Raw genomic sequence first — 25,933 nt, 5'->3', positions numbered from 1 at the left:
TTCTATGATATCATAAGCTCTTTAGGGGTAAGGAATATCTTATTTGTTAATACAATGCCTTGTGTAACAGGACTTGGACTTAGCAACAAGCTAAGTGCTTCTACAACACAAATAAATAATAAAAGTACGTAACATCCATTTCTTCTGGTACACATATCCCATCAATACGAAGAAGACTTTTTTAAAACGAAAAAGTCACTGATATGCACTCAGGTTCCAGAACTGTAGTAGACAGTTGTTAGGACTTGAACCATCTACCTGACTAGTAACCTTTTCAAAAAGCATATAAATGTTTTAGGCTCCTAAGTCCCATAGACTTCAAATAAGACTTAGGCTCCTTCGTGTCTAAGTTACCTTTGAAACTGGGATTTAAGTGCTTGGGAAAATTTTATCCAAAGCCTGCAAAGTGTGATCAGAAGTCACCAGTGCAGTCTCCTGACAAGTATTGTGCTTTGTCCAGTGATGATAACCACTGGGCTGCATGCACATGCTCCCCCTATATGTTGCGCTGGCTATGTGCAGGTAGCCAGCACAGAGCCTCAGCTCTGGTCTACACTAGGGAGTTATTTCTATACAAGTGGAGTGTCTACACCAGCAAGTCCTTTATTTCAAAATAAGGGGCTGGTTATTTTGAAGTAACGCCTGCTTTCCACAAGAAATAACACTTACTGAGAAACAGCTATTTTGAAATAGCACAAGGGTGGATGCTCCTCTGCTGCTATTTCAAAATAACTACTTCCCAGTGCTTCCTCAGGCTCTAAGTTGAGGTAGCGCATCCACATGAAGATTGCTTTCATGACATGCTAATAAGTTATATTCTGGGAAAAGTGCTTAGCTGAAACTATTTTAAGTGTGAAGTAGAAAACAGAGAATCACATTTGAGATATTCCTCTACATGATGGGCCAAAATTGACTTTCTTTTTGTTACAAGTTACAAAACTTCATGTTAGTTAAGTGTCCATGCATGATAAAGCTCTGAATTTTAGAAATTGGATTAGGTATATAAACAAACTCACATGAAGGTGAAATAGCCATAGATATTTCCAGATAGTAATATTAAAAACTAATTTATCATATAAATTTACCAATTTTGAAATTGGTAAGGAAAAAAGGAAAAATGCAGACTGACTTTTGTTATAAATACCAGGTGTAAAATGGAACATGCTACTGACTCTGATTTAGGGTCAGGATCTCGCAGTCTTTGTGCATGAAACTCCCAACTAATGTCAATGGGAATTTTAAATGCATGGGCTCTACAGAACTGAGCTTTATGCTTCCACTTAATCTTATGTTGTACTCTGTCCCATAAAATATATGGAAGAATTAAGCAATTGATTCAAGTATAAAAGACTTTACCTTCAAATTCAACAGAGACTTTCCAATGCAAATTTTGAAGGTGGCGATGGAGCTTATGACTATAGCAAGCTTTGAATTTCTCTTCAGGACACAGCGGACAAGGTTTCTTTCCAGCTGAAAATTCATATAAAAATAAAACAAAGAAGTAGATATATACAATGAATGAGCAGATTAGAGTTGTATATTGGTATAGATTTCCGTACATTCAACTATGCATATTTGAGACTAAACACTATTTTCCTCCACATCTAGTACTAGGCAGACTTGTGTTTGTGTGTCATAGCAAATTAAGCTCTGTAAATACGTATTTAAATTTATAATCACAAAATGCCATTCATGCAGGTATTGTATCCTCCTTTGAAACTCAACCTGGAAACTGAAAGTCAAGATAGGATCTTACTGCCTTGTGCATCAATAGCAGCAATTGTATTCTGATATTCATGCCAGAAAAATCTAATTTATGGTCCTGATACTGCATTAGCTTTACATGGCTCATAAGTAAAAAGCAGTAAAAGCTTAGATTGTCAGTAACTAGATACAAGTCTGAATACATGTTAAAACACTTAACATTTTCTAATTTTGTTTTATTCATGATGTCTCCTGCTGCCTCTTGTCTTGTACTTAGATTGTTAGCTCTTTGGGGCAGGAGCCATCATTTTGCTGTGTGTTGGTAGAGTGATTAGCACAGTAAGGTTCCTGATCATGACTGAGATTTCATAAGCACTACCACAATACAAATAACAATTTCAACTCAATTCACGCTCAATTAATTTTTCAATAGATAAAATTTCAAAGTGTAGTTACTGTCAGAAAAATTAACAGCAAGTTTTCAGAGGCCAACTGCTTATCCACTGGGAAGAAAAGGTGTAGAGATTTTAAGATGGTTTTAGAGGATTGTTTTAAAGTATAATCGCTATTTTTTACAATTAATTTTTATAAAACACATACATTATAGTGTCCCCTCAAATTATTACTTTAAATTTTGTTAATAAACTTTCCATATTAGAGGTTACTAGATTTAAGGTATTTTACCGTTTTTTTTTGTTTTAGTTGACTTTTAAATTTTGATTAACAGAAACTGCCAAATAATTATGACCTTACTTTCAAAAGCCTATTTTAAATTAACTCTTAAGTATGTAGTGTTTCATATTAGTACTTTGTAGTAGCTGAGTGCACAAAATATGGGTGCAATTAGCTTGATCATATTCTGGAGTATACGCTCCCTTTTAAATCAGGGCAACACAGCCACGGTCCTGAAAATAATACCGAGAATAACCCTTCAATGTTTTCTGGCCACAATGCTTCATGGGAAGGTAACAAATAAAAATGCTTTGAGGTAAGCCAGGCAGTGCAATAATAGCTGCAAAGCAGTCAACTATTCAAATAATAATCCCGTTCTTTTAATTTCAAATAATATATATATTTGCCAAGGAAAATATTGATTACTTCTCTAGCATGACATTAGAAAACTATGTTTCAGCATATGCTATTGGGCTACAGCTAGAAGTTAACACAGTTTTCTTAGCTGTGCATGTTCATGACGATAGTGATGCGACTATACAGAGAGCAAAACAAAAATGGAGCCACTGGGTCCTTTCCTCTATTTCATTAAGAACGGTGTACTTGAAGTGAGAACAGAGGTTAGCCAAGTTGTGGGCAAAACCAGTAGGCAATATTTTTTTTTAAAAAAGTCCAAACTTCAAAATTCAAACACTCAACTTCAAAGAAAAGTGACAATATTTTTAAAATAAATTAAAAAAACAAGAATGAATATAAATACCTGCAACATGTTGATCTGTGTTCTGGGGTACAGCGGTAAAATCACCTTCACTCAGGTCAGCTAGTTTTGCTAGATCAGCAAGCTCTCTTTGAATGGAAATGTGTTTCTCTAAAAGTTAGAGATTTTCAAGTTAAAACACTTCTGCTTTCACATCCCATTTATTTTTCAGTTCATATAGTTCTTCTGACAGTCACTCCAGTTCTAATGCTAGCTGAGAGGGAATCTTGTGCCAACTGGAAAAATATTTTGCATTCTATGTCTTTTGAATAAATTTGATGAAAGTGCTATAGACAGAATGGAATAACTCATCTGAATTCCTGTATGTTCCAGATGTATTTATTTTTGCTTTTTAATAGATATTTAAAAAGCTAAACTGAAGAATTTCAAACAATGTTTACATCTTATATTTCTGGATTCTTTGCTGATGCCATTCCATAGACTGCAGCACTATAGTCACATCCTGTATAATGTGGTATGCAAAAGCAAAATTGTCCTCTGAGCTCTTTGGCAAACCTCACAAATCAGTTATACCATACTATATTAGTACAAAGTACAATTATTAATACAACCAAGGCACATTATACATCTCAAGTCCCTCAACCATTTCTGGACTTTTTTTTTTAAGCAGGTTTGAGAGGAATTCCCTCAAATTACTTTCACATACTCGCAACTTCTCTTGCTTTTACCAAATTCAGCAACAATCCTTACTGAGAATAACCAGTTTGGTTATTGCCTTTTATATACTGTATTGCTTGGCTCTGACACGGGAAATCCAGATGCATAATACTTGGTTTTGTAGTGGTTTTACACTTTTACAACCTATTAAAAGCCAAAAACTTCACAGTACCCTCTGAGGTAGGGAAATTGAATAAGGGATTAAATTACTTGCCCAAGGCAAGGGAGCACATAACTGTTGGGATTACAACCAGTGTTCCCTCTAATTTATGTCCATGTACGGAATAAATTTTGTTATGTGCACCAATATTGAGATGGTGTGCGCCACATTCTGCACATGGACGATCTTCGGTGGGGATGGGACTGAGGGGTTTGGAGTGTGGGAGGAGGCTCAGAGTTGGGGGAAGTGAGGGCTCTGGCTGGGGGTGTGGAGTCTGGGATGAGGCTGCAGATGAGGCATTTTGGATGCAGGAAGGGGCTTCACACCGGAGTAGGGATGTTAATGGTTAACTGGTAAGCCTCATTCTTAATGGGACAGACTTACTGGTTTCAGTTAACTGTTGGGGGCTGGAGCAGCTCCCTGCCCACTGTGGACAGGGGGCTGCTCCCCACCCTGGGCAGGGATGCTACAGCCCAGCCAGAGCAGCTCCTGTCCATGGCAGACCTGGCCCATGTGCGCTGCAGGCAGGGTCGCTCCAGCCCGCCCATCCCCCTTTAATCAGTTAAACATTACCTTTAACTAGTTAACCAATTAAATGGGATTTTACATCCCTTGACTGAAGCCAAGGAGTTTAGGTTGCAGGGAGTGGGCTCAGGGCACGAGCAGGGTCAAGTGGGAGTTGGGGTGTAGGATGGAGTTCAGGGTTCCGGCGTTTGGTTCTATGATGGAGCTAAGGATGGAGCGGACTCAGGACTGGGGCTCTGGGTTAGGCTGCAGGATCTGCAAGGGAGTGGAAAGCTTAGGGCTGGAATAGAGGATTGCGATACATGGTCTGGGAGGAAGTCAGGGGCTCAGAACTGAAGCTGGGTGTGGGACGCTTACCTGGGGTAGCTGCCATTTGATGGGGGGGGGGGGGGAGAGGGAGGGACAGGAGAACCCACACTGCCTCACGCTCATCAGCAGGCACCATCCCTCACAGTTCCCATTGGCTGTGATTCCTGGCCAGTGGAAGCTGTGTGGGGGCAAGGGGCTCTAAATGACAGCACATGGTGCTACATAGCCCCCCCCTGGCTGGAGGGAGGAAGGGGATCTGGGAGCTTCATTAGCCAGGTGGCACATATGCTACTGCAGCCAGGGAAGAGGAGGCTGTAGCTGCTCCATGCACGGCAGTCCTGAGCCCCTGTGCAGGGCCTATTAAGCAGCTGCACATTACAACCTAGAAATGTACAGCTCCTAGTTCTGTGCTCAGATAGTGACTAAAGAAAGGCATTGTATCATGTATCTAAACCAACAGAATGGAAAAAGGTGGCACTTCCAGTTACAACATGCATGCTCCTGTGTCAGTAAGCTCCTTCAAAGAGATTTCTAGAAATGATACAGGGGAAAATGCCAGCTCAGTTTATTAGCAAACCTCTTGGAGAATCCAAAATAGTAGCATCAGACTCCCTTATAGACTCTTGCTCTGTTCCTTCCCCTTTGGTTTTCATTTCTGCTTCAGATATGTGTACATCTAGGTTGTTGTTATCCATTTTTTCAGACCCAACCAAGCCATCTTAAAAAAAAAATTAGAAACCAATCAGTTTGTTTACATAACATTTGAATGATGTATTAATTACGGTTTCAGTTTCCCTCCTTTCCTGCTACATACCATGCAAAAAAGGATTACAATGACTTGAGAGAGGAACTGTTTTAGTCACTATGTCAGAGAGGGTGCCAATATATCTCATTTTGAAAAAAACATAGGAAAATTTGTTATCTCTGACAGAAAAATCTACTCACCCATCCCAAACATGGAAAGTCTGAGGTTAATGACATACATATATTTCACTTGTCAAAAATTAAATTACTTGTCTTGGGCAAGTAGAATTTTACAAAACTGACATAGGTCATTAAACTAAATTTAAATAATCAAAATCCATAGTTTGGATTGATGACTCAGGTATATCTACACTGCTAGAGAAGGGGTGATCATAGCATAGGTAGGCTTAACTACTAGCATTAGTCTAGATTCTGTGGTGTCCAAAATGCTAGCCACTAGCCTCATGTGGCTATTTGGCTGGTTGAGTATGGCTAGTTTGCTATAGCAGTAGTCACTATAACAGCTACTGCTTCAGAACTGGTTAGACACCATGAGTCTAGCTAGTACGGATAACAGCAGCAGCACAGATACAACAGAATGGGCTACAGCCTGGTCTAGCACTTCTCCAGATGGGTATTTCAGTTTTAGGAATGCTCTATAAAGATCTTATACATGTTTGTCTCTGTCTGTGGGATTGGAGCAAACCCAGTTGTATCTTCGGGCTGTATACAATAGATTGAGAAAAGTGTCTGGAATGGAAGCTGGAAGCATGAAGGTTAGTGGTCAGTCGGTTTCTGGTATAGGATGGTGGAAATTTGTCCATTATTTAATTGTACTATAGTGTCCAGGAAGTGGATTTCCTGTGTGAACTGGTCCAGGCTGAGGTTGATGGGGGGGATGAAAGTTGTTGAAATCCTTGTGAAATTCTTCAAGTCTCTTTTCTGTGGGTCCATATGATGAAGATGTCATTGATGTAGCATAAGTAAAGTAAAAGTATTAGGGGGGCAAGAGCTGAGGAAACATTGTTCAAGGTCAGACATAAAGATGTTGGCATATTGTGGTGCCATGCGGGTGCCCATGACTGTGCCACTGACTTGGAGATACAAATTGTCTCAGAATCAGAAGTAGTTGTGGATGAGGACAGTCACAAATAATAATAGTCTTGGTTAGTCTTCAAGGTGCTACAGGACGACTGCTGTCTTTTATACTTTTTTTTAAGTTACAGACTAATACGGTTACCCCTCTGAGACTATTAGCATGATTTGTATAATTGACTGTGCACCACCTGTGTATTCAGCACTGATCAGACTATTAGCAAAAAATGTAATTCCTGAAAACAATGCATATAATGTATAAGCCTGGATAAGATAGCTTGGATATTTAGGTATCAAGTGTACCGTTATTGACAACATTATCACATGGTCATTGTAATGTGAATATCTATGAGTGGAGATGCCGATGACTATAGCAGTTTTCTCTGATTAACGACTGGAAGATTTGTTTTCCTTTTCTACCTGCAGAGGTCCTGATACACCTTAGAAATCTCAATTTTTTTCCTCGTTTTTAAAATGTGGAATTATCTTGGTGTTTGGTTTAAAAAAAAAAAAAAAACTGTGAGAACTGCAACTAAGAACATAAGAATGGCCTACTGGATCAGACCAAAGGTCCATCTAGCTCAGTATCCTGACTGCAAACAGTGGCCAATACCAGATGCCCCAGAGGGAGGGAATACAACAGGTAATCAACACGTGATCCCTCGCCTGTCACTCATTTCCAGACACAACTCAATCACTGTGGTGTTGTGTTTAACAGTCTTCTGGAAAGCAGTTATTTAAAACAGAAGTGAAAGTAGTGTTGCCAATTCTCATGATTTTGTCCTTGTTTTTCTCAAAGCCTCAGCTCCTGGAGTCAAGTGATGTGGAATCTGAATAAGTTAGCCAAAGTTTAGGGCCTAAGTCTGCATACGTGCTTCAAGGCCCAAGAAGGGGTGAGTAAAGATAAGGAAGATGCTTGTTGTTCTTTGTTCTGAGAAACTGGAACAATCCGGTTAATTGCAAGAGATATGCAATTCTCTGAAAATGATCTTGCTTTCCTAATTTGGTAGTTGTCTCCTTATTTGGGACTGGGAAATTTGAGCTGTATGCCAACTATAAAAACTTTGTAACTTTCTTTCTGACTGCGCAGTCTGTCTGTGTCAGTTAGTGAAGAATCTCCCAGCAGCTGCTTATTTCCTTTAATAAAGGTGCCTCTGGCAAATCTGAGACAAACACAATGTGAAAACTGTGTTTTCTTCTACAGTGAATACATCATGATTTTATCTTTCATTCATAAAATGTGACCTCAGTGCATCCTCAAGGCTCAAAAAGCCAAAGATGAACATGATTTTAGGTGAACCTGACTCATGGTCTAAGAAGTTTGGGTTTGACAATACTACGAAAGAGACTTGAAAATGTCCATTTCAATCCTCTTTAAGTTTCTAGTATAGTAACACCCTAGGCAACTGTCACAGGGCCTTGCCCTAGTAGGGGTGGTTAGAATCATAGAACCATAGAGCTAGAAGAGACCTCGGAAGGTCATCAAGTCCAGCCCCCTGATCTAGGCAGGACCAATCCCAACTAAATCAACCCAGCCAGGGCTTTGTCAAGCCGAGACTTAAACACCTCTAGGGATGGAGACTCCACTACTTCCCTAGGTAACCCATTCCAGTGCTTCACTACACTCCTAGTGAAATAGTTTTTCCTAATATCCAACCTGGACCTCTCCCATCACAACTTGAGACCATTGCTCCTTGTTCTGCCATTTATCACTACTGAGAACAGCCTTTCTCCATCCTCTCTGGAACCTCCCTTCAGGAAGTTGAAGGATGCTATCAAATTCCCCTCACTCTTCGCTTCTGCAGACTATAGAGACCCAACTCCCTCAGCCTCTCCTCATAAGTCATATGCTCCAGCCCCCTAATCATTTTGGTTGACCTCTGCTGGACCCTCTCCACATTCTTTTTGTAGTGGGGGGCCCAGAACTGGACACAATACTCCAGATGTGGCCTCACCAAAGCCGAATAAAGGGGAATGATGACATCTCTAGGTCTGCTGGCAATGCTCCTCTTAATGCAACTTAATATGACATTAGCCTTCTTGGCTACAAGGGCACACTGTTGACTCATATCCAGCTTCTCATCCACTGTAACCCCCAGGTCCTTTTCTGCAGAACTACTACTTAACTGGTTGGTCCCAAGCTTGGGATTCTTCCGTCCCAAGTGCAGGACTCTGCACTTGTCCTTGTTGAACCTCATCAGATATCTTGTGGCCCAATCCTCCAATTTGTCTAAGTCACTCTGGACCCTATCTCTGCCCTCAAGCATATCTACCTCTTCCCCTAGCTTAGTGTCATCCGCAAACCTTGCTGAGGGTGCAATCCATCCCCTCATCTAGGTCATTAAGAAAGATATTGAACAAAACTGGTCCTAGAACCGAGCCTTGGGGTTCCCAAAGTTCAATGACCTATTCCAAGCTTGGAGAACTGCAAAAAGTAAGAATATACTGTACATTAATATTCTAAACCCAACTAGTCCCCCTAAGTGACTGGATGTAAAGTATCAGAACATGTTATCACTACAGCTGAACAGGTCTAAGATTTCATATTCTTTCTTGACATAGGAATTAGATGCAGTCCTCGTGTCAGCTAATGTCTAAGTTATCTGCAGTCACACCTAGTGTTTTCAGGTGCCTAACGCCCTGCTGGAATCACGTTTAAAGTTGCCCTCACCCAAAATCTGAAAAGATGCCCCTGGAGGGAGCACTGCCCCCCCCCCCCCCATCCATGGCCCCCGCTGGTAGCAGAGGCAGGAGAGAACTAGGAGTGCGGGGATAACACACAAGTGATGGGCTGCGTTTCCCTAGCGCCATCCACTCCAGGCGCTTCACAGCCCTGGGCCGCCCCGGCTAGCAGGTGGCAGCGCCCTCCCTCTCCGCAGGCGAGCGAGGCAGCAGGATGCAGGAGCCCCGACTCCCATCGCGGCCTGGTGGGGATGCTGCTGCTACAGCCCAGCCCCAAGCAGGCCACAGCAGCATCCGGCCCCCTCCGCCCAGCTCCTGTGGCCCGGGCCACGCGTGTCTGTGGGTGTCTCCTCCGCTTTCTCCACAGACCCCCGGCTGCTCCGCTCCCTTACTGATCTCTCCGGCTGCCTCCTCCTCCTCCTCCTCTTCCTCCTCCGGCTCTCGCTGCTCTGGGGGCAGCCGGGCCAGCTCTGCCGCCGCAGCCTCCTCAGCCGCCATCTTCCCCACCGACAGCACTGCGCAGGCGAGCGAGGCGGGAACACAACCGCACGCGCCTCTCCCGACGGGAGGGGGGGCTGTTTGCGGCTCGCGTCCTTTCACAGGGCCGAGTCGCCGCGCGAGAGCGGGATGCAGCCGATCGAACCCCGCCAATGAAAACTACGACTCCCGAGAGGCACCGCTGAAGGGGAGGAACTACATTACCCAGAATGCACCCTAGACACCGGCGCATAACCGCCCTGTCTGGGGCCGTGACGTTGAAATGACCCCAACGACCAAGATGCGCTGGGAGAAAACTACAGGACCCAGAATGCCGCTGGGATGAGGGCTGCGTTTGGCCCTGAGTAGGCACCGCAATGGAGGCTTGAGTGAGTAAAGCTTTGGGGTGTCTTGGGCTGGCAGAGCGAGAGACTCGCTCCCGGGGCGGGGAGGAAGGAAGGAAGGGGAGCTGGGAGGGGTGTGTGGCTCTCGGTGGCTGGATGGGGCCTTCCTGCCCGGGGAGGGGGGGCGGCTGCTGCCTGCGGGCTGGGGCAGCTGTTTGTCGGAATCTTGGTGGTGCCCAGAATCTGAACCCCTCTCCCGCCCAAACTCCTTCCCATCCCCCACCTACCTATGGCTCTGGGAAGGAGTTTGGCTGCGGGGGGGGGGGCAGGGGGTTGGGGTGCGGGAGGAAGTACATAGGCTGAATGAGGAACTGTACTGCAGGAGCGGGTCTGGGTGCAGCCTGGGAGGGACTAGGGCTTGGAGGGATGTGCTTACCTGAGCCCCCCTCATCTGCCAACGGCTCCTAGGTGGGGGGCTTTGAGCGCAATGTTGCCTCTTAACTTTTTTCCATCCATATGTGGAACAAATTGTGTGCATGAACAAACTGAGGCATGTGCATCAAAAGAAACAACATGGGGCTGGCTGAGGGCAGCGGTTGGTGCTCTGCTACTCAAGTGGATGGCACCTGTGTTGATCTGCTTACAGGGAACACTGGTTGAGAGCTGGGGGTGTCTCCGCATGCTGCTGCCTTCAGACACTGCACCTTTAGCTTCCTGTTGGCTTTAGGGCAGGGGCAGCATGTGGAGACACCCCTTTCCCTGGGGCTGCAGTGTTGTGCTGACAGCTGCACTAGTGGCTTTGGGACTCCCTGGGCTGTTTTAAGTTGCTTGGGGTATCAGGTGGGTCATGGGATGCACTGGGGGGAGTCCACAGTGGTGGCACACAGGGCCAGGGAAGAGGCCTTATCCTGAAGTTTGCTGGAGCCAAGCCCTAGGCCAGGAATATTCCTGGTGCATGGGCACCTCAAGCCCATGTAACTTGTCACCCATGCCAATGGGTCTGTGAGGTATGTCCCCTGCTGCTACTATGAACTCAGGAGTTGGAGTGATGCTGGGGAGGTAGAGGAGCTACTGGGAGGTTAAAGGGGAAGTTACAGAACTGTTCTCACAGATGGGGTTCGTTCTCTCTCTCTCTCTCTCTCATTCCCGCATTGTATTAGGCACGAGAACTGACCTGCAAAGTGAAAAAGGGTGCAGGTAAATTCTGTCTCTGTCCTGACAGGAGACTGGTGATGCTATGGAATAGCTCTTGGTTCACAGGTGCCGACAAACATGACCCAACCATTCCAGGTGACTTTTTTTTTTTTTCTTAAGGCCAGTCTCCATCAACCATTTGTTCACTCATAAGACACACAAATTTGTGCTTTATCCTGGGCTAAGCATCATGAATGTTTATAGATAATACTCCTTCAAAAACTTCCTTAAAGTTCCTTTCCAGTGATGCATATGCAAAAAAATTGACCTCGTTATTATCTCATTATTTACTTGTACTCTCCCATCTGTCTGTGTATATTCATCTGTTGTGTCTTGTGTTAGATTGTTTTGGGTTAGAGACTGTTACAGGGCTATCGGTATTCTTATGGAAATATGCTCATAATTGGAAAATGCTTTTGTGCAAAATATTGTACGAGGTACAATTTAACAAGTTGTAACTTGCTGAATGTGTATATTCTGTTTGTGTGCATGTATTATTCCTGTACTTGAATTTAGAACTATGAAAGTCTCAGAGGGGTAGCCATATTAGTTTGTAATGAAAAAAAAAAAATTAAAACAACAATGGGCCTGTAGCATCCTAAGGTCATCTGAAGTAGTGGGTTGTGCCCATGAAAGCTCATGATACCATTTATATATCTTTGTTAGTCTCTAAGGTGCTACAGGACCATTGTTGAAGCGTGTGTGTGTGGTGTAGTTTTTTTTTTTTGTCGCTTTTGGAAATATGATTTTAAGATGGTTTTACTAATCTAGAAGCAAGGGCCATTAAAGGTATTTCAGAAACTTGATGGCTTATGGATAAGGACAATGTTCTGTAAATGGGTTTTGTTTTTCCTAGGGACATGTCTATAGAAGGGGCTGAGAGTCCCCAGGAGGTCACTTGATGCTGGGGCCCCTCTTGGTTCTCATACTTTCACATTGAAGGTTGTATTGTAAGCCTGCAGAGGTTACATTTCTGTTCCTTTAGGTCAGCCATGAACCCTGCCCGCAAAAACACCAGGTGTTCTTTATCAGATGGCCTTCATCATCTGCAGCCCTATGCTTCCTAGCTGAGAACTGAGTATGGGATAAATAACATGACCTCAGTTCTCAGCTCCGTGGGAATATTGAGAGTGGCATTGAACCAGTGCGTGCACACTCTGTAAACAGCTAAAGTATAAGATCACTGGGAGTCCAGCCCCTGTATAGCTTGGAAAGAAGCTCTACTAAAATTTGGATGGGTAAGGCTTGCCAATATGACCAGAAATTCTCAGTTCGTCCTCTCTATCCCAGGTTACAATGTGGTGGAACCATAGGATTCCTCCTTTTGAGGGCCAGCAAGTGATTGACAGCAACCACACTTTAACTCAGGAAATAAAATAGAAAACAATTTTATTGCCAAAGGGAAGACGATGATGATGATAATAACCACTATGAATATGGCAGCAAGAACACAGATTACCTGGATTCCTTCCCCAGATGGCATTAACACAATCACATTAACACTTATTTAAGTATACAAAGAGTAATCATTTAACAATATTTCATACCCACAAGATCTTAATACCCCCCCAAGGCTGGGCGGAGAAGGACCAGCCTTCCTTCGCCTGAAACGCCTTGGAGCAGATGGTGGTGAAATTCCTAAAAGCAAACTTAAGCAAAATTAAAGAAAGAACAGAAATAAGTATTTGGTTTCTGACCTGAAAAGATAAAAACACTCAGAAGGCCCAAGGCTGATGCAGCAGTCCCAATCTCCCAAATTCCTAGGTCTAAATATCCTTTTTGATGCCAAAATGTTCCAAATGTTCAACCCTTTGCCCATAGTTGAGCTTGATACCCTAAGATTTCTGTGGGTACTATCTCTAATTGGAGAAAATACTGGGGGAACTCATGAATATGCATCAGACATGACTGACACTTTCTTGGGTGTCATCCCAGAATTGCTAAGACAAGGCGAAGAATTGCAGTTTAGTCTTGGACATCTGTTGCTGGTTCATATAGGAAGTAGGGAATAACAGTTACCAACAAGTTAGCAGATTTTGTTGCAGATTCCGAGAAGAATATAAGAAATAGCCTGTCACATCAACTGCAAAACCTCTTGCCTAACACATCTTTTGGAAAATAACAAAAAAAAAAAATTCTTAATTTGTCACTATATGTATATGTATATGCAGGGCTCGACAAATCCGTGTATCTACTTGCCCGTGGCAAGTAGATTTCAGCTGGTCGCCCCATTCACTGGCGGCGCGTGCATGCACAATGCCGGTCTGGCGCATGCACGGTGCGGGGCTGGTGAGTGGATTTCGCTGCAGTTTGTCGAGCCCTGTGTATATGTATATGTATATGCTAAAGCTAAATCATACTGAGGAAATCAACGCTTTAGGGCTTGCATTACTAGCTACCTATTTTAAAAAAACCAAAATAATATAATGGCAGGCTACAAATCCCCTCCTTTGATGGGGTGATAGCAAAAGCAAATTATCCCATCACTCCAAGATGGAAGGTGTGATGGAAAGGCTACGATATTCGGTTCCGAGAATAATAGTAACATATTCGCCGTTCCCTGTCATTATGACTCGGACGGGGCGCCAAGTAAGGTATTGGGATAGATAAACAACCTTACAATAGAGGGATCCCATTACAAAAAACACGATTCCAATTACAACTCCTTGGATAATAACCCATATCTATGATTATAAATTTCCTAGGAGGCATCTAGTTCAGGTTCATCTTCCTCCAGCATTTGAACAAACGTTTGTTGCGCTTGGTCTATATTATTGGTAAGTTGGATAAGATAGGTGTCTTTTCGAACCAATAATTCTTTTAAATGTAATCCTAAGGATGAAATGTGGACCAAAAATGTTGGAGTACTTTGGACCACCAAATCTTGATATTGGGGGTTTGACATAATTGTAGTTATGTTTTCAAAGGCATGGATGGGGAAGATCCCTTGATTACCAATAGAAGTAAAATGCTTTGGAACAAAACAAAAATTTGGGTTTGTGACCGGATACTCCAAGGAATCATACTGGAAGGTTCTCTGGTTTGTGACTATGCAGAATTGGCTGTTACCGGCATAGGTCACCCTCTCTGTAAGGGTCTTCCATCCGGTCAGTTGGATTGCATGTAATGACGATGAGTGGTTATGCAACTCTCCCTGGAGTCTACACAGGACAGTGTCTGCCTTGAACACGTTACACCTACTAATGAACCGAGGCCCCTTTTCAGAGCAACAGGTCATCTGTGGAACTTTCCATGTTCAGGTCGGTGTATGATAGACCACCAAGGGAGGTACATCCAGGCGTTTCTTATAGATGCCATCATCGAGGTGACCTATGGACTTGACCACAGCCAACTGCTCATATACATTCTTGTCTGGATGAAACATGGGCAAAGACACCATGAATGACACATACAAGGACTGTGTCACGGCAAAAGTCTTGGAGACCGAGCAGCTGTCTCAGTTGGGGTGTGGTGTCACAGATCCCAACTGTCTCATGATCCCGAAGGATGTCTGTGGACAGATACCTAAGCAAGCAGATCTTTCCCTTACAGGCCCCTGAAAGCATTTCAGGCAGTACCAATTAAGTAACTGCTCATCTTTAATCAAATTTGGGACTCTTCCCATGCTAAGGGAATACAAAGTTTCAGTAATTGTATCTATAACAGTCTCCGTAGGCAGAGCAAATAATTTCTTTACCCATGGCTAAGTCCTTTTTTTGATTATTATTTTGGGCAATCAGCTGGTTAATCTTTTGTTGGGTTTCATTAAAAAGTTCTTCAATGTCACAGAGATTATAAACAGTAAAATGCTCTTTTGGGGCTAATCCTCTAATCCCTTGCAGCATTGGATTTAAAATTTGATTAGCTTCCAGGTGCAACACATAATTTAAATGTTTACGAATTTTATGAAGGTCAATTCGGTTCCAGAGAGACATACCCGAACTAAATAGCTCTGAGGCGGACCCTAAAGCTGCAAGAGCGTCTAAACCACGCCTCTGCTGAATAAGAGCCAGTTTACTGGGTGGATTTACTGCTTCCAGCATTGCAAGGTCTCTGACTTATTGCTGATAAGTGGTGATTTTAATCCACAAGGAGTACCGAGAAAAAGGAAGATACTTCAGTGGATTTACAATAGTTAAATTCCCCCAATTGCCAGTTAGACAAATTTAATACTACAAAAGTGTGCATAAAATGAACCTGATTAATCAACACACCATGTGTGGGTGTAGTGGTGAGCCCACTGGCTGGGCCGGGACTCGTTGTGGGACATTTTAATTCTTCCTTAGCGGGACTGTCCTAATCATAATCTACTAGGGGATTACGCACTTTAAGTTCAAAGGAAATATTTACACTATATTAACTCCTGAAGTTGTTTGGAAGTGGGCTGTTATGCAATCCTCGTATACTCCTGCATCTTCATAATCCAATGTGTGTAAAGTTAAACTTCCTTGAGACACAAAATTGTCACAACTGGCTTTTCTATCCCACTCTCCAAAGGCAAGTCCATGTGAAAAGGATATCAAATGTGACAGGGAGCCTATATAATTACAGGCAGTCCCCAGGTTACGTACAAGATAGGGACTATAGGTTTGTTCTTAAGTTGAATTTGTATGTAAGTCGGAACTGGCTCCAGATTCAGCCGCTGCTGAAACTGATCAGCGGCTGACTACAGGAAGCCCTAGGTAGAGTTGCTCTGCCCCCAGCTTCCTGGAATCAGCCGCTGATCAGTTTCAACAGCGGCAGAATCTGGACTCCTGGGAGAGAACAGCTGGGGCACTGCCGGGTAGGTCCCTGCAGGACCAAACCGGCAGCACCCCACCTGCTCTACCCCAGGCGTCCCGCAACAAAAGCCTGGTCAGCTGGGGGGAGGGGGAGCGCACTAGCTGCGTCCCCTCCCCCCCAGCAGACCAGGGATTCCTGAGCAAAGCCGCGGAGGCGCAGAGGTCCCGCCGCCTCTGCGGCTTTGCTCCTGTCTCCCTGCTGTGCTGGGGGAGTCCTCCCCAGCACAGCAGGGAGATCTGAGCAAAGCCGCACAGGCGGCAGGGTCCCCCGCCTCTGCGGCTTTGCTCCTGGCTTAACTTTTCTCCAGCCACTAAATGGCAGGAAGGTCACATCCATTAGTTGGTAACTGAAGGTAATTCCTTCCCCTTTTGTACCTACATGTCAGATTGGTTGGTGGACAAAGCCTGGAGGAGGATTTATTTTAAAAATTTCTGAGGCTTTGTCTTTAGTGGGCAATTGAACAATTTCTCTAATATAACCTGACCAAATACAATTATTAAGGTGTCAGGAAGCTACACAAATTCCTGCTTGATACCTGCCAGCCATTGATGCCAGCGTATCCTGCAATATCAAAGAGGTTTCATTAGTCCAGGCAGAAAATTTCTTCTGCCCTTTAAAAATGGTTTTAAATTCAGAAGATCAATATAATTTTTTTGAATCCCAACCTTTGTTTCCTCAATCCAATTCCAAACAACAATTAAAGTTACATCACAACTTAAATTATACAAAATTCAGGGTAAAGGGTTTAATAAACTATCAACAGATCCTTTGGCATAGAATTGTAAAACATATTCATCACCCTGGTTGATGATGGAACATGACTTCTCACGTTGGCTACTTGGGCTTTAACATGCTGACAGAGGTGTTTGCTGAAGTTTTGTGTATTAGCCACAGCGTCTTCTGGCCACATTTGGATTTCAAGTCTTTGGGGGTAAATACAGTCCAATTTCCAGCATACAAATGACAAAATAGTAAATCAGAAATATCTCTGTCCATTTCATGGCTGAAAGGCATGCTAGCGGATCACACTGGCTCCGAGTCTAAAGGAGGATCCGCAGGGGTCGGTTTCCCGAGTGCCTGTGGGACAGCCTGCTCCGGAGACCTAGGTGATTGATACCACTTCTACGGGTTAGCATGATAGATCTTATCTTTACTCCTTTTTCCTATTACTCTCATCTTATAAACGGCAGGGCTTAGCTTGTCAATGATTTGGAAAGGCCCAATCCACCGACAACACCATGTTCTGGGGTTTTGTAAGACAGAAGCATCACCAAATCTCTGACTTTCCAAGTGTTCTCTCTCTGTTTTTTTGTCAAAATAGGCTTTAGCCATATGTTTTGATTTCCCCAATTTAGCTGCTACCTGCAGCTGATTCAAATGTTCCTTCAGATTTTGCAGGTAAGTATCCATTTTGATTCTCTTTAGTTGAGTGCCACTAGCCTGCCAAATTAAATGTTCAGGGAGCCTCATGTTTCTCCCTGTCATTACCTCGAAAGGTATTTTATCAGTGGAGGCAGCAGGGGTTGTTGCTTTAAGGGCCATAAGGATCATGGGTATCAGTGAATCCCAATTACGCCCATTGGCATTGACCAGCTTCTTCAACATGATTTTTATAGTTCAATTGGTTCACTCCACCATCCCAGATGACAGTATTGCTTTTGTGGGACTCCCATCAATTTGAGACAGTCTTGAAAGAACTGACCAGTAAAATGTGATCCCTGGTCTGATTCCACTTTTGCAGGGATCCCCCAGCGAGAGAAGATTTGTTTTATCAGTACCTTTGCTGTGGCTTTTGGGTGTTGTTTTTCAGTGGAAAAACCTCTACCCATTTGGAGAAAGGGTCAATGATGACTGAAAGATACTGGTTTCCATTTGGGGTGTGTGGTAAAGAACCTATGAAATCAATTTGCAAAGACATCCATGGGCACACATACACTTGGGACTGCAAAGGTGCATTATGTTTGGATGGACTAGGATTGACCTGAGCGCAGGTCATGCAGTTGTTACAATATTGCTGTATGTCCAATTTTACAACTGGCCTTCAGCCCACGCGCTGGAAGCATTGGATGGTTTTCTGTGTTCCCTGGTGACCCCCAGTGGGAATATCACGAACTGTATAGATCATTTCCCTCAAGTTAGTGAGGACCAGCCAAACAGGAAAAGGACCTCCTTTGTACAATAGGATGTCTTTATCTCCTGTAAAGAGGGTTCAATTTGAGTGGCTGCTCTCCATCTTCTTTTAAAAGTTCCTATATTATTTCAGCTATTTCATTATCTTGGGCCTGCAATTCTCTAAGGTTGGGTACATAGGGCTTTTACAGTAGCAATGGAGCATTTGGGACCAAGGGTAACAACAAGACCTGCTGAAGGTTTTTCTTCCCAAGGCTCTCCAAAATGGGCCCCTGAAATTCTACTTTTTATAATTAATATTTATTTTGTTTTTTATTAATAAATCCAGTGTAAATAATTGTTCTGGGAAGGCAGGCAAGCTTCTGTGCATATCTGTCTATGTAAGATGATATGGTTTTACTCTATAAAGTTTTATGTGGAACAAGACAGATTTATCTGGAGTTCTGATCCTTCTGTGGCTGTGCACCTGTGTGCTGTGACAGTCCCTTTAACGGTGCTTTCTATGTTACTCTGTACAGGGCTGGATGAGGCTGGTGAGCCTGGTTCATCAAGAGAGGTTAAAGAGAGTGCCCAGGAAGGTTGGCTCAGTGATTTTCAGCATATCATGTGACAGTCTCAAGGGGATCTCTGTGACTGAAATTGTCACAGGGACTATCTTTGGTTCTGTTTGAATAGTGCCTACCACAATGGATACTCCTCCTAGGCACTATGGTTATTCAAATAAGTCTGAAAGTGTTAGGCTGGCTAGTTCTTGTCCACGTACAGTAAACTTCCCGTAATTTGGCACCTTTAGGACCCAGGGGGTGCCGGATTATCAGATATGCCGGACTATCAGAAGGGGGGGCTATTAGGAGTCTGGGGTGCGGTAGGGGGACTGCCACCCCAGGCCCCTCATAGGCCCCCCTTCTGATAGTCCAGCTCCGCCCCAGGCGTCCCGGATTCAGCCGCTGCTGGTCAGTTTCAGCAGTGGCTGAATCGGGGATGACTGCAGCAAAGCAGCTGGGATGCTGCCGGGTTGGTCCCGCAGCCCCAAGGGACAACGCTACGGGACCAACCCGGCAGCATTCCAGCTGCTCTGCCCTCGGCTTCCCCGATTCAGCTGCTGGTCAGTTTCAGCAGCGGCTGAATCGGGGAATCCGGGCGCAGAGCAGCTCCAATTGTCTGGCTGCCCCGAGCACTTCCGGGTTCCCGATGGTGCCGGACCATCAGGAGTGCCGGAGCATTTGATGCCGGACCAATGGAGTTTTACTGTACTTGTATTTTAACTGAACACCATATATGGCGCTGGGAAGGAATTTCCCCCTAGGTCATACTGGCAGTGGCCTTGGCAGGGGGTTGTATTCTGTAACATGGGGTGCAGGTTGCTTGCCAGGATCCTCTGGAATCATTTCCCTGCCATCATAGGCTTCTTGGGCATTGGTGCACCTTTGTCCTCCAGTTCTCTGCCCATGATTTGGTTGTCTGAAGACTGTAATACCTGGGTGTAATTTGGGTTTCTGGGTTGTGTTGGTGGTGCGATGTGATAGTGTAAACAGTTAACTGATGAACCCAGGTTCATCAATTAACCTTCATGGTTACAACAGCTCCTTCTCTGTGCTGCTGCCTCTGTATTGGCAACAACAGTGTGGGGGAGGGAGGGTGTGGTGTTGGTGGGAGCCGGTGCTTGTGGGGATACAGAGGCGGCAGCAGCACGAGGGGAGGGGGCAGGATGCATGTGGGGAGCCAAGCTAGCTCACCGCATGCACTGGCTCACAGGGAGCAGGCTGAAAATTTCAGCAGTTACACATTTGCCTGAGTACACTCATTTTAACATCCCTAGTTGTTGGTCTGTGATGTTCAGGTGAGATTATCTGGTGATGCCTTCTGGCCTTAAAATCTAAGACTTTTGAGAGATGTTATTGATCTTAATTGTACATAATGTCAGTCACCCGTCTGTGCAACAATTTGATTCTACCATGCATATTATTTCAGGCACACTTAGATTGACCCCTCTATCATTACTAGTAGGGCCCTACCAAATTCATGGTGTATTTTGGTCAATTACATGGTCATAGGATTTTAAAAATGATACATTTTAGTCATTTCAGATATCTTATTCTGAAATTTCACAGTGTTATAATTGTAGGGGTCCTGACTAAAAAAGTTGTGTAAGGGTCACAACATTATTGTCAGGGGGATTGTGGTACTGTTACCCATCTGCGTGGCTGCTGGTGGCAACATTTCCTTGAGAGATGGGATGTGATGATAGCTGGCAAGGTCTCCTCCTCGGAAGGCAGAGCTACCACCAGCAGCAGCACAGAAGTAAGGATGGTATGGTATTGTCACCCTTATTTCTGCACTGCTGCCTGCAGAGCTGGGATCTTAGCACCTCCCAGTCTATCCTGGAACCCAGCTCTGAGAGCAGCAATATAGAAGTTAGTGACGTGGTTATAGTATTGCCACCATTACTTCTGCACTGCTGCTTATAGGGTGCTGCCTTCAGAGCTGGACATCTGGCCAGTATTACAACCACTGTTCTCTGGTTTCCCAGCTCAGAAGGAAGTGCGTAAGTAAAGGTGGCAAAACTGTGGCCCTCCTAAAATAACCTTGTGATCCTACCTGCAGTTCTCTTTTTGGGTCAGGACCCCAATTTGAGAAATGCTTGTCTTCCCTATGAAATCTGTACAGCATAGGGTAAAAAACACACAATGTCAGATTTTATGGCGGAGCGGGGGAGGGCACCAGATTTCAGTCTGACTTGTTTTGCATGGCTGCGAATTATATAGGGCCCTAGTTATCAGGTTTCTGCAATGTTGCTCCACTCGCTGTTCATAGAAAGAAAGCTATAGCAAAACTTATGGCACATCATACAATTCTGTTACATCTACAGGCAGTCCCCGGGTTACGTACAAGATAGGGACTGTAGGTTTGTTCTTAAGTTGAATCTGTATGTAAGTCGGAACTGGCGTCCAGATTCAGACGCTGCTGAAATTGACCGCCAGTTCTGACTTACATACAGAATCAACTTAAGAACCCCAAGCGTCCCCAAGTCAGCTGCTGCTGAAACTGATCAGCAGCTGATTCCAGGAAGCCTGGGGCAGAGCAACTCTGCCTCTGGCTTCCTGTAGTCAGCGCTGGTCAGTTTCAGCAGCGGCTGACTTGGGGACGCCTGGGGCAGAGCAGCTGGGGTGCTGCTGGGTTGCTCCAGTAGCGCCGCTCCTCGGCACTACTGGACCAACCCAGCAGCACCCCATCTGCTCTGACCCAGGTGTCCTGATTCAGCCGCTGCTGAAACTGACCAGCAGCGGCTGAATCAGGACCAGAGCAGCTGGGGTGCTGCTGGGTTGGACCAGTAGCGCCCAGAGCGGCGCTGCGGGACCAACCGGCAGCACCCCAGCTGCTCTGCCACAGGCGTCCGGAGAAAAGCCTAGTCTGCTGGGGAGAGGGGGAGCGTACTAGCTGCACCCCCCCCCACCCCAGCAGACCAGGAAGACACGGGCGGTGGACTGAGATGCACCGCGGTCCCGCCGCCTGGGTCCTCTGCGGCTTTGTTCCCCGTCTCCCTGGTATGCTGGAGACCAGCAGACCAGGGAGACGGGGAGCAAAGCCTCTGAGGACGCTGGCAGCGGGACAGCCGCGGGGCGTCTGGGCTGTCCCGCTGCCGGCTTCCCCCGTGACTTTGCAAAGCCTCGGGGAAGCTGGCAGCGGAGCAGCCCAGGCGCGCCTGGGGTGCCCCGCTGCCCGAGCCCCCCCCCCGCCGCTTTGCAAAGCCTCCGGGAAGCCGGCAGCGGAGCAGCCCAGGCGCGCCTGGGGTGCCCCGCTGCCCAAGCCCCCCCGCCGCTTTGCAAAGCCTCGGGGAAGCTGGCAGCGGAGCAGCCCAGGCGCGCCTGGGGTGCCTCGCTGCCCGAGCCCCCCCCGCGGCTCTGCAAAGCGCGGAGAAACCAGCAGCGGAGCAGTCCAGGCGCGCCTGGGCTGCCTCGCTGCCCGAGCACCCCCGCGGCTTTGCAAAGCCACGGGGGGGGGGGGCTCGGGCAGCAGGGTTGACCCGCTGCCCGAGCCCCTCCGCGGCTTTGCTCTGCGTCTTCCTGGTCTGCAGACCAGGGAGACGCAGAGCAAAGCCCCAGAGTACACAGGCGGCAGGACCGCGAGGTCCCGCAGTCCGTGTACTCTGGGGCAGCCCCGTTCGTAACTGCGGATCCAACGTAAGTCGGATCCGCGTAAGTCGGGGACTGCCTGTACTTGATTAATCTACCTCATGGTTGTCTGTCCTCACAGCATCCATTGTAGATAAGTTACTGGGTCAAGGGTTTATTATAGAGGACACAAGGCAAGCTTCATGATCTGCAGAGCAAGTGACAAATGACTATTTTACCTCTAACCCTGCTCAGCAGCAACCCATATTTTATGTATGATAAAGGCAATGCAGCCTTCTCTGTTGGTTTTATACCAGACAGGAAATCTATGCTGCTGTAGCATGTTAGCGGTGTTTCAGAGACAGTCCAGTTAATAGTATATCTAACTAATAGATGGCATTTAGGTATAAGATTTGAGATGGATGATGTATCTTTAATGCAGTCTCATGAGATTCCACTGAAAAGGAGAGGAAATTATAATTGGAATGAAATAATGAGAACTAATTATGATTTAACAGTAAAATGATCACTATTTTGTAATAAGTTAATAATGCACAACAAATAAGAGGAGAGAAATAAAATACAGGTTCTGCAAACTTCTGAAATGTCCCCAAGAACAAGATATTTCTGAAATCAAAAACTGGGAAGCACTTTCTCTCTATTTTTAAATTATTGGCTTCCAATAGTACATTAATAACATGACTGAAATCTTTCACATCACTTGCTCCCTCCTCCTCTTCCCATAGGGAGAAGCATGTGCTGTGAAGTGCTTTGTTGTGGTGGCTGCGGTTTTGTGTGTGTGTGTGTGTGTGTGTGATGGTGTTTTCTTTTTAATTCCCCCCCCCTCCAAAAAAATAAACACTGGGTGTCTCGAGTGTTAATGTTGCAGTGAGAGCATAGATTCCACTAGAGCTGCATTTATTGTTCTAAAAAAACCTTAAACAACAAATGGTCCGGTAGCACCTTAAACTAGCCAAAAATATAGATACAGGTTGTACCTCCAGAAACCAGCATTCTCTGGTCCAGCAACTCCATAGATGCTGTTGACCAGGAGCCTAAAGGCAGGAGGGCCAGCTGGAGCCAGGGCAATAGGGTCAGCAGCCCAGCTGGGGGAAGCGCGAGACCGGCGCTGGAGCCCCCAGCATCTCCTGGCAGCCCATGGAAGCACAGGGCTGGGCCAGAGTCCCCTAGCAGCATGGGTTGGTACAGGGCTGGAGCCCTGCAGCAGTCCCCCAGAGCATGGGGCTGTGGTCAGAGTCCTGCAGCAGGAGCCGGAGCCTCTGCTGCCCAGGAAGCTAGCAGCAGCTGGACAAGCAACTCAGCCAGGGTGGGGGAGAGTGAGGCAGGATGCCTGCTGGGGCAACCTGCCAGCAGCAGGCACTGGGCTTGGGTGGCAGGAGACCTCCTCTGGTCCAGCAAATTCTCTTGTTAGGGACTGATTAGGTCCTGATGGTGCGGGACTATGGAGGTCCAACATGTAATATCATGAACTTTCACGGGTACAACCCACTTCAGATGGCAAATATTATTATTTACTATTAATGTTACTTGTCATCTGAAGAAGTGGGTTGTACCCACGAAAGCTCATGATACTATCTGTATTTTTGGTTAATCTTTAAGGCATGGGTTCCCAAACTGGGGGGAATGAAGACATTTTGGGGGGGCACGAATGTCCAAGTGTTGCTGCTATTTTTGTTTTTTGGTCCCAGCCAGTTCCTTTTTTTCCCCCCTCTATTCTCAACACGTTTTGATGCTATTGGGTGGAGGAGGTCGAGCATGAGGGTTTCTCAAAAAGGGGGTGTGATGCTATTGGGGGAGGGATAGCTCAGTGGTTTGAGCATTTGGCCTGCTAAACCTAGGGTAGTGAGTTCAGTCCTTGTGGAGGCCATTTAGGGATTTGGGGCAAAAATTCATCAGGGATGGTACTTGGTCCTGCTGTGAAGGCAGGGGACTGGACTCAATGACCTTGCAAGAAGGTCCCTTCCAGTTCTAGGAGATAGGCAATCTCCATTAAAAAAAGTTTGGAAACCACTGCTCTAAGGTGCTACAGGACTGTTTCTTGTTTTTAAAGGGATTTTTTTTTTTTTTTAGTTACAGACTAAAATGGCTACCCCCAGAGACATTTATTGTTCTGTTAAGTGCAACGAGTAAAACATGCAAACTCATGAGGCTGAATTGAGGGAGAGGAAAGTTGAGTATAAGAAGTGTTTGTTTGTTTTTTTCTCCTAATCACATTTTATGCAGCTGCTAGTTAAAGATTAAATTGCATGTATTGGGCAAGAGACAGAAAGGTAATTTTTTAAAAAATATTGATTTAACATTATTTTCTTCAGGGATCTGAGATGTCCAAAAAGAAATCTAAGAAGTCTAAGCACAAGGAGCGAAGTTCAGATGATGTGGATAATAAAGTAAGGAAAATATTCTTATGAAAATAACACATTTAAAGCAGCCTTTGAATTGCTTAACAGATGTTAATAGTCAGAAGTAATAAATCAGTTACTGAAAGGAAAGGTAGGGTCATAAGGGCAGTAATTAGACTAATAGAATATTAGAACTGGAAGGGACCTCAAGAGGTCATAAAGTCCAGTCCCCTGCCCTGACAGTAGAACCAAGCACCATCTAGACTGGGGTGTGCAATCATTTTTAAAAGGGGGCCACTTCAGAAATTTATTTTTAAAGAAAATTTTTTAAACAGCTGGCAGTTATCTCTCGGTGCCTAGTGGGAGGGAGACCTGGTGCACTCCCCCTGCCCCCAGGCCAATCAAGGTCTGGGGGTGGGCCGTGCGCGTAGCTGCCGCACGTTCTTGCAGGGCGAAGAGACTAGAGACATGCCAGCTGTTTCAAAACCGCCAGTGTCTCTCTAGTGGCTGCATACTCCTGACAGGGCAGGGAAAGGGTGCAAGAGACTTTGTGCATTCCCTGCCCTCAGGCCCTGATTGACAATGCTCTCCCCACTCCCCTGCCAAAGGCGCATGGCAGCTAGAGATAAAAGCTGGCTGTTTGAAAACCTGGTGCGCTCTTGCAGGAGTGAGGAGACTTCGTGTGCTCTCCCACCCCCAGGCCCTGATTAGCCTGGGAGTGTGAGAGCAGCAGGGCGGCTGTTGGCCGGATCCACTAGATCCCGTGGAGGACCCTTTGCCCACCCTTGATCTGATCATCCCTGACATGCCTGTCTAACCGGCTCTTAAATATCTCCAGTGATGGAGATTCCACAACTTCCCTAGGCAATTTATTTCAGCGTTTTAACCACCCTGACAATTAGGAAGTTTTTCCTACTATCCAACCTAAACCTTCCCTGTTACAATTTAAGCCCATTGCTCATTGTCCTATCCTCAGAGGCCAAGGAGAACAATTTTTCTCCCTCCTTTCTTGTAACACTCTCTTAGATACTAGAAAACTGATATCATGTCCCCTCTCAGTCTTCTCTTTTCTAAACCCAAAAAGCACAATTCTTTCAGTCGTCCCTCATAGGTCATGTTTTCTAAACCTTTAATCATTTTTGTTGCTCTTCTCTGGACCTTCTCCAATTTCTCCACATCTTTCTTGAAATGTGGTGCTCAGAGTTGAA

General features: G+C 45.3%; 2 protein-coding genes across 7 annotated transcripts in view; one reads left to right on the top strand and one right to left on the bottom strand.

Annotated features, from left to right (window-relative positions):
• TRMT1L (tRNA methyltransferase 1L) overlaps positions 1 to 9,965 on the bottom strand; it is a 61,095-nt gene extending 51,130 nt beyond the window's left edge. Inside the window, exons 1-4 of the mRNA XM_075936762.2 lie at positions 9,719 to 9,965; positions 5,383 to 5,523; positions 3,137 to 3,244; positions 1,357 to 1,470 (exon numbers count right to left, since the gene is read on the bottom strand). Of these exons, the coding sequence (XP_075792877.2) occupies positions 1,357 to 1,470; positions 3,137 to 3,244; positions 5,383 to 5,523; positions 9,719 to 9,824 (469 nt within the window). The 5' untranslated portion in view covers positions 9,825 to 9,965. The remainder of the gene's footprint in view (positions 1 to 1,356; positions 1,471 to 3,136; positions 3,245 to 5,382; positions 5,524 to 9,718) is intronic.
• A 75-nt stretch (positions 9,966 to 10,040) lies between these two features.
• The window catches only part of SWT1 (SWT1 RNA endoribonuclease homolog), an 88,971-nt gene continuing 73,078 nt past the window's right edge, over positions 10,041 to 25,933 (top strand). For 2 of the 6 annotated variants that reach the window (XM_075936758.2, XM_075936761.2), the window contains exons 1-3: positions 10,041 to 10,192; positions 11,308 to 11,437; positions 24,699 to 24,773. In XM_075936758.2, the coding sequence (XP_075792873.2) occupies positions 11,420 to 11,437; positions 24,699 to 24,773 (93 nt within the window). In that variant the 5' untranslated portion in view covers positions 10,041 to 10,192; positions 11,308 to 11,419. The remainder of the gene's footprint in view (positions 10,193 to 11,307; positions 11,438 to 24,698; positions 24,774 to 25,933) is intronic. The other 4 variants (XM_075936756.2, XM_075936757.2, XM_075936759.2 and 1 more) reach the window with 4 other exon arrangements.

Source organism: Pelodiscus sinensis, chromosome 9, assembly GCF_052426305.1.
Source record: "Pelodiscus sinensis isolate ZL-2025 chromosome 9, ASM5242630v1, whole genome shotgun sequence".
Classification (NCBI taxonomy): domain Eukaryota; kingdom Metazoa; phylum Chordata; order Testudines; family Trionychidae; genus Pelodiscus; species Pelodiscus sinensis.
This window is presented reverse-complemented; position numbering and strand designations above follow the sequence as displayed.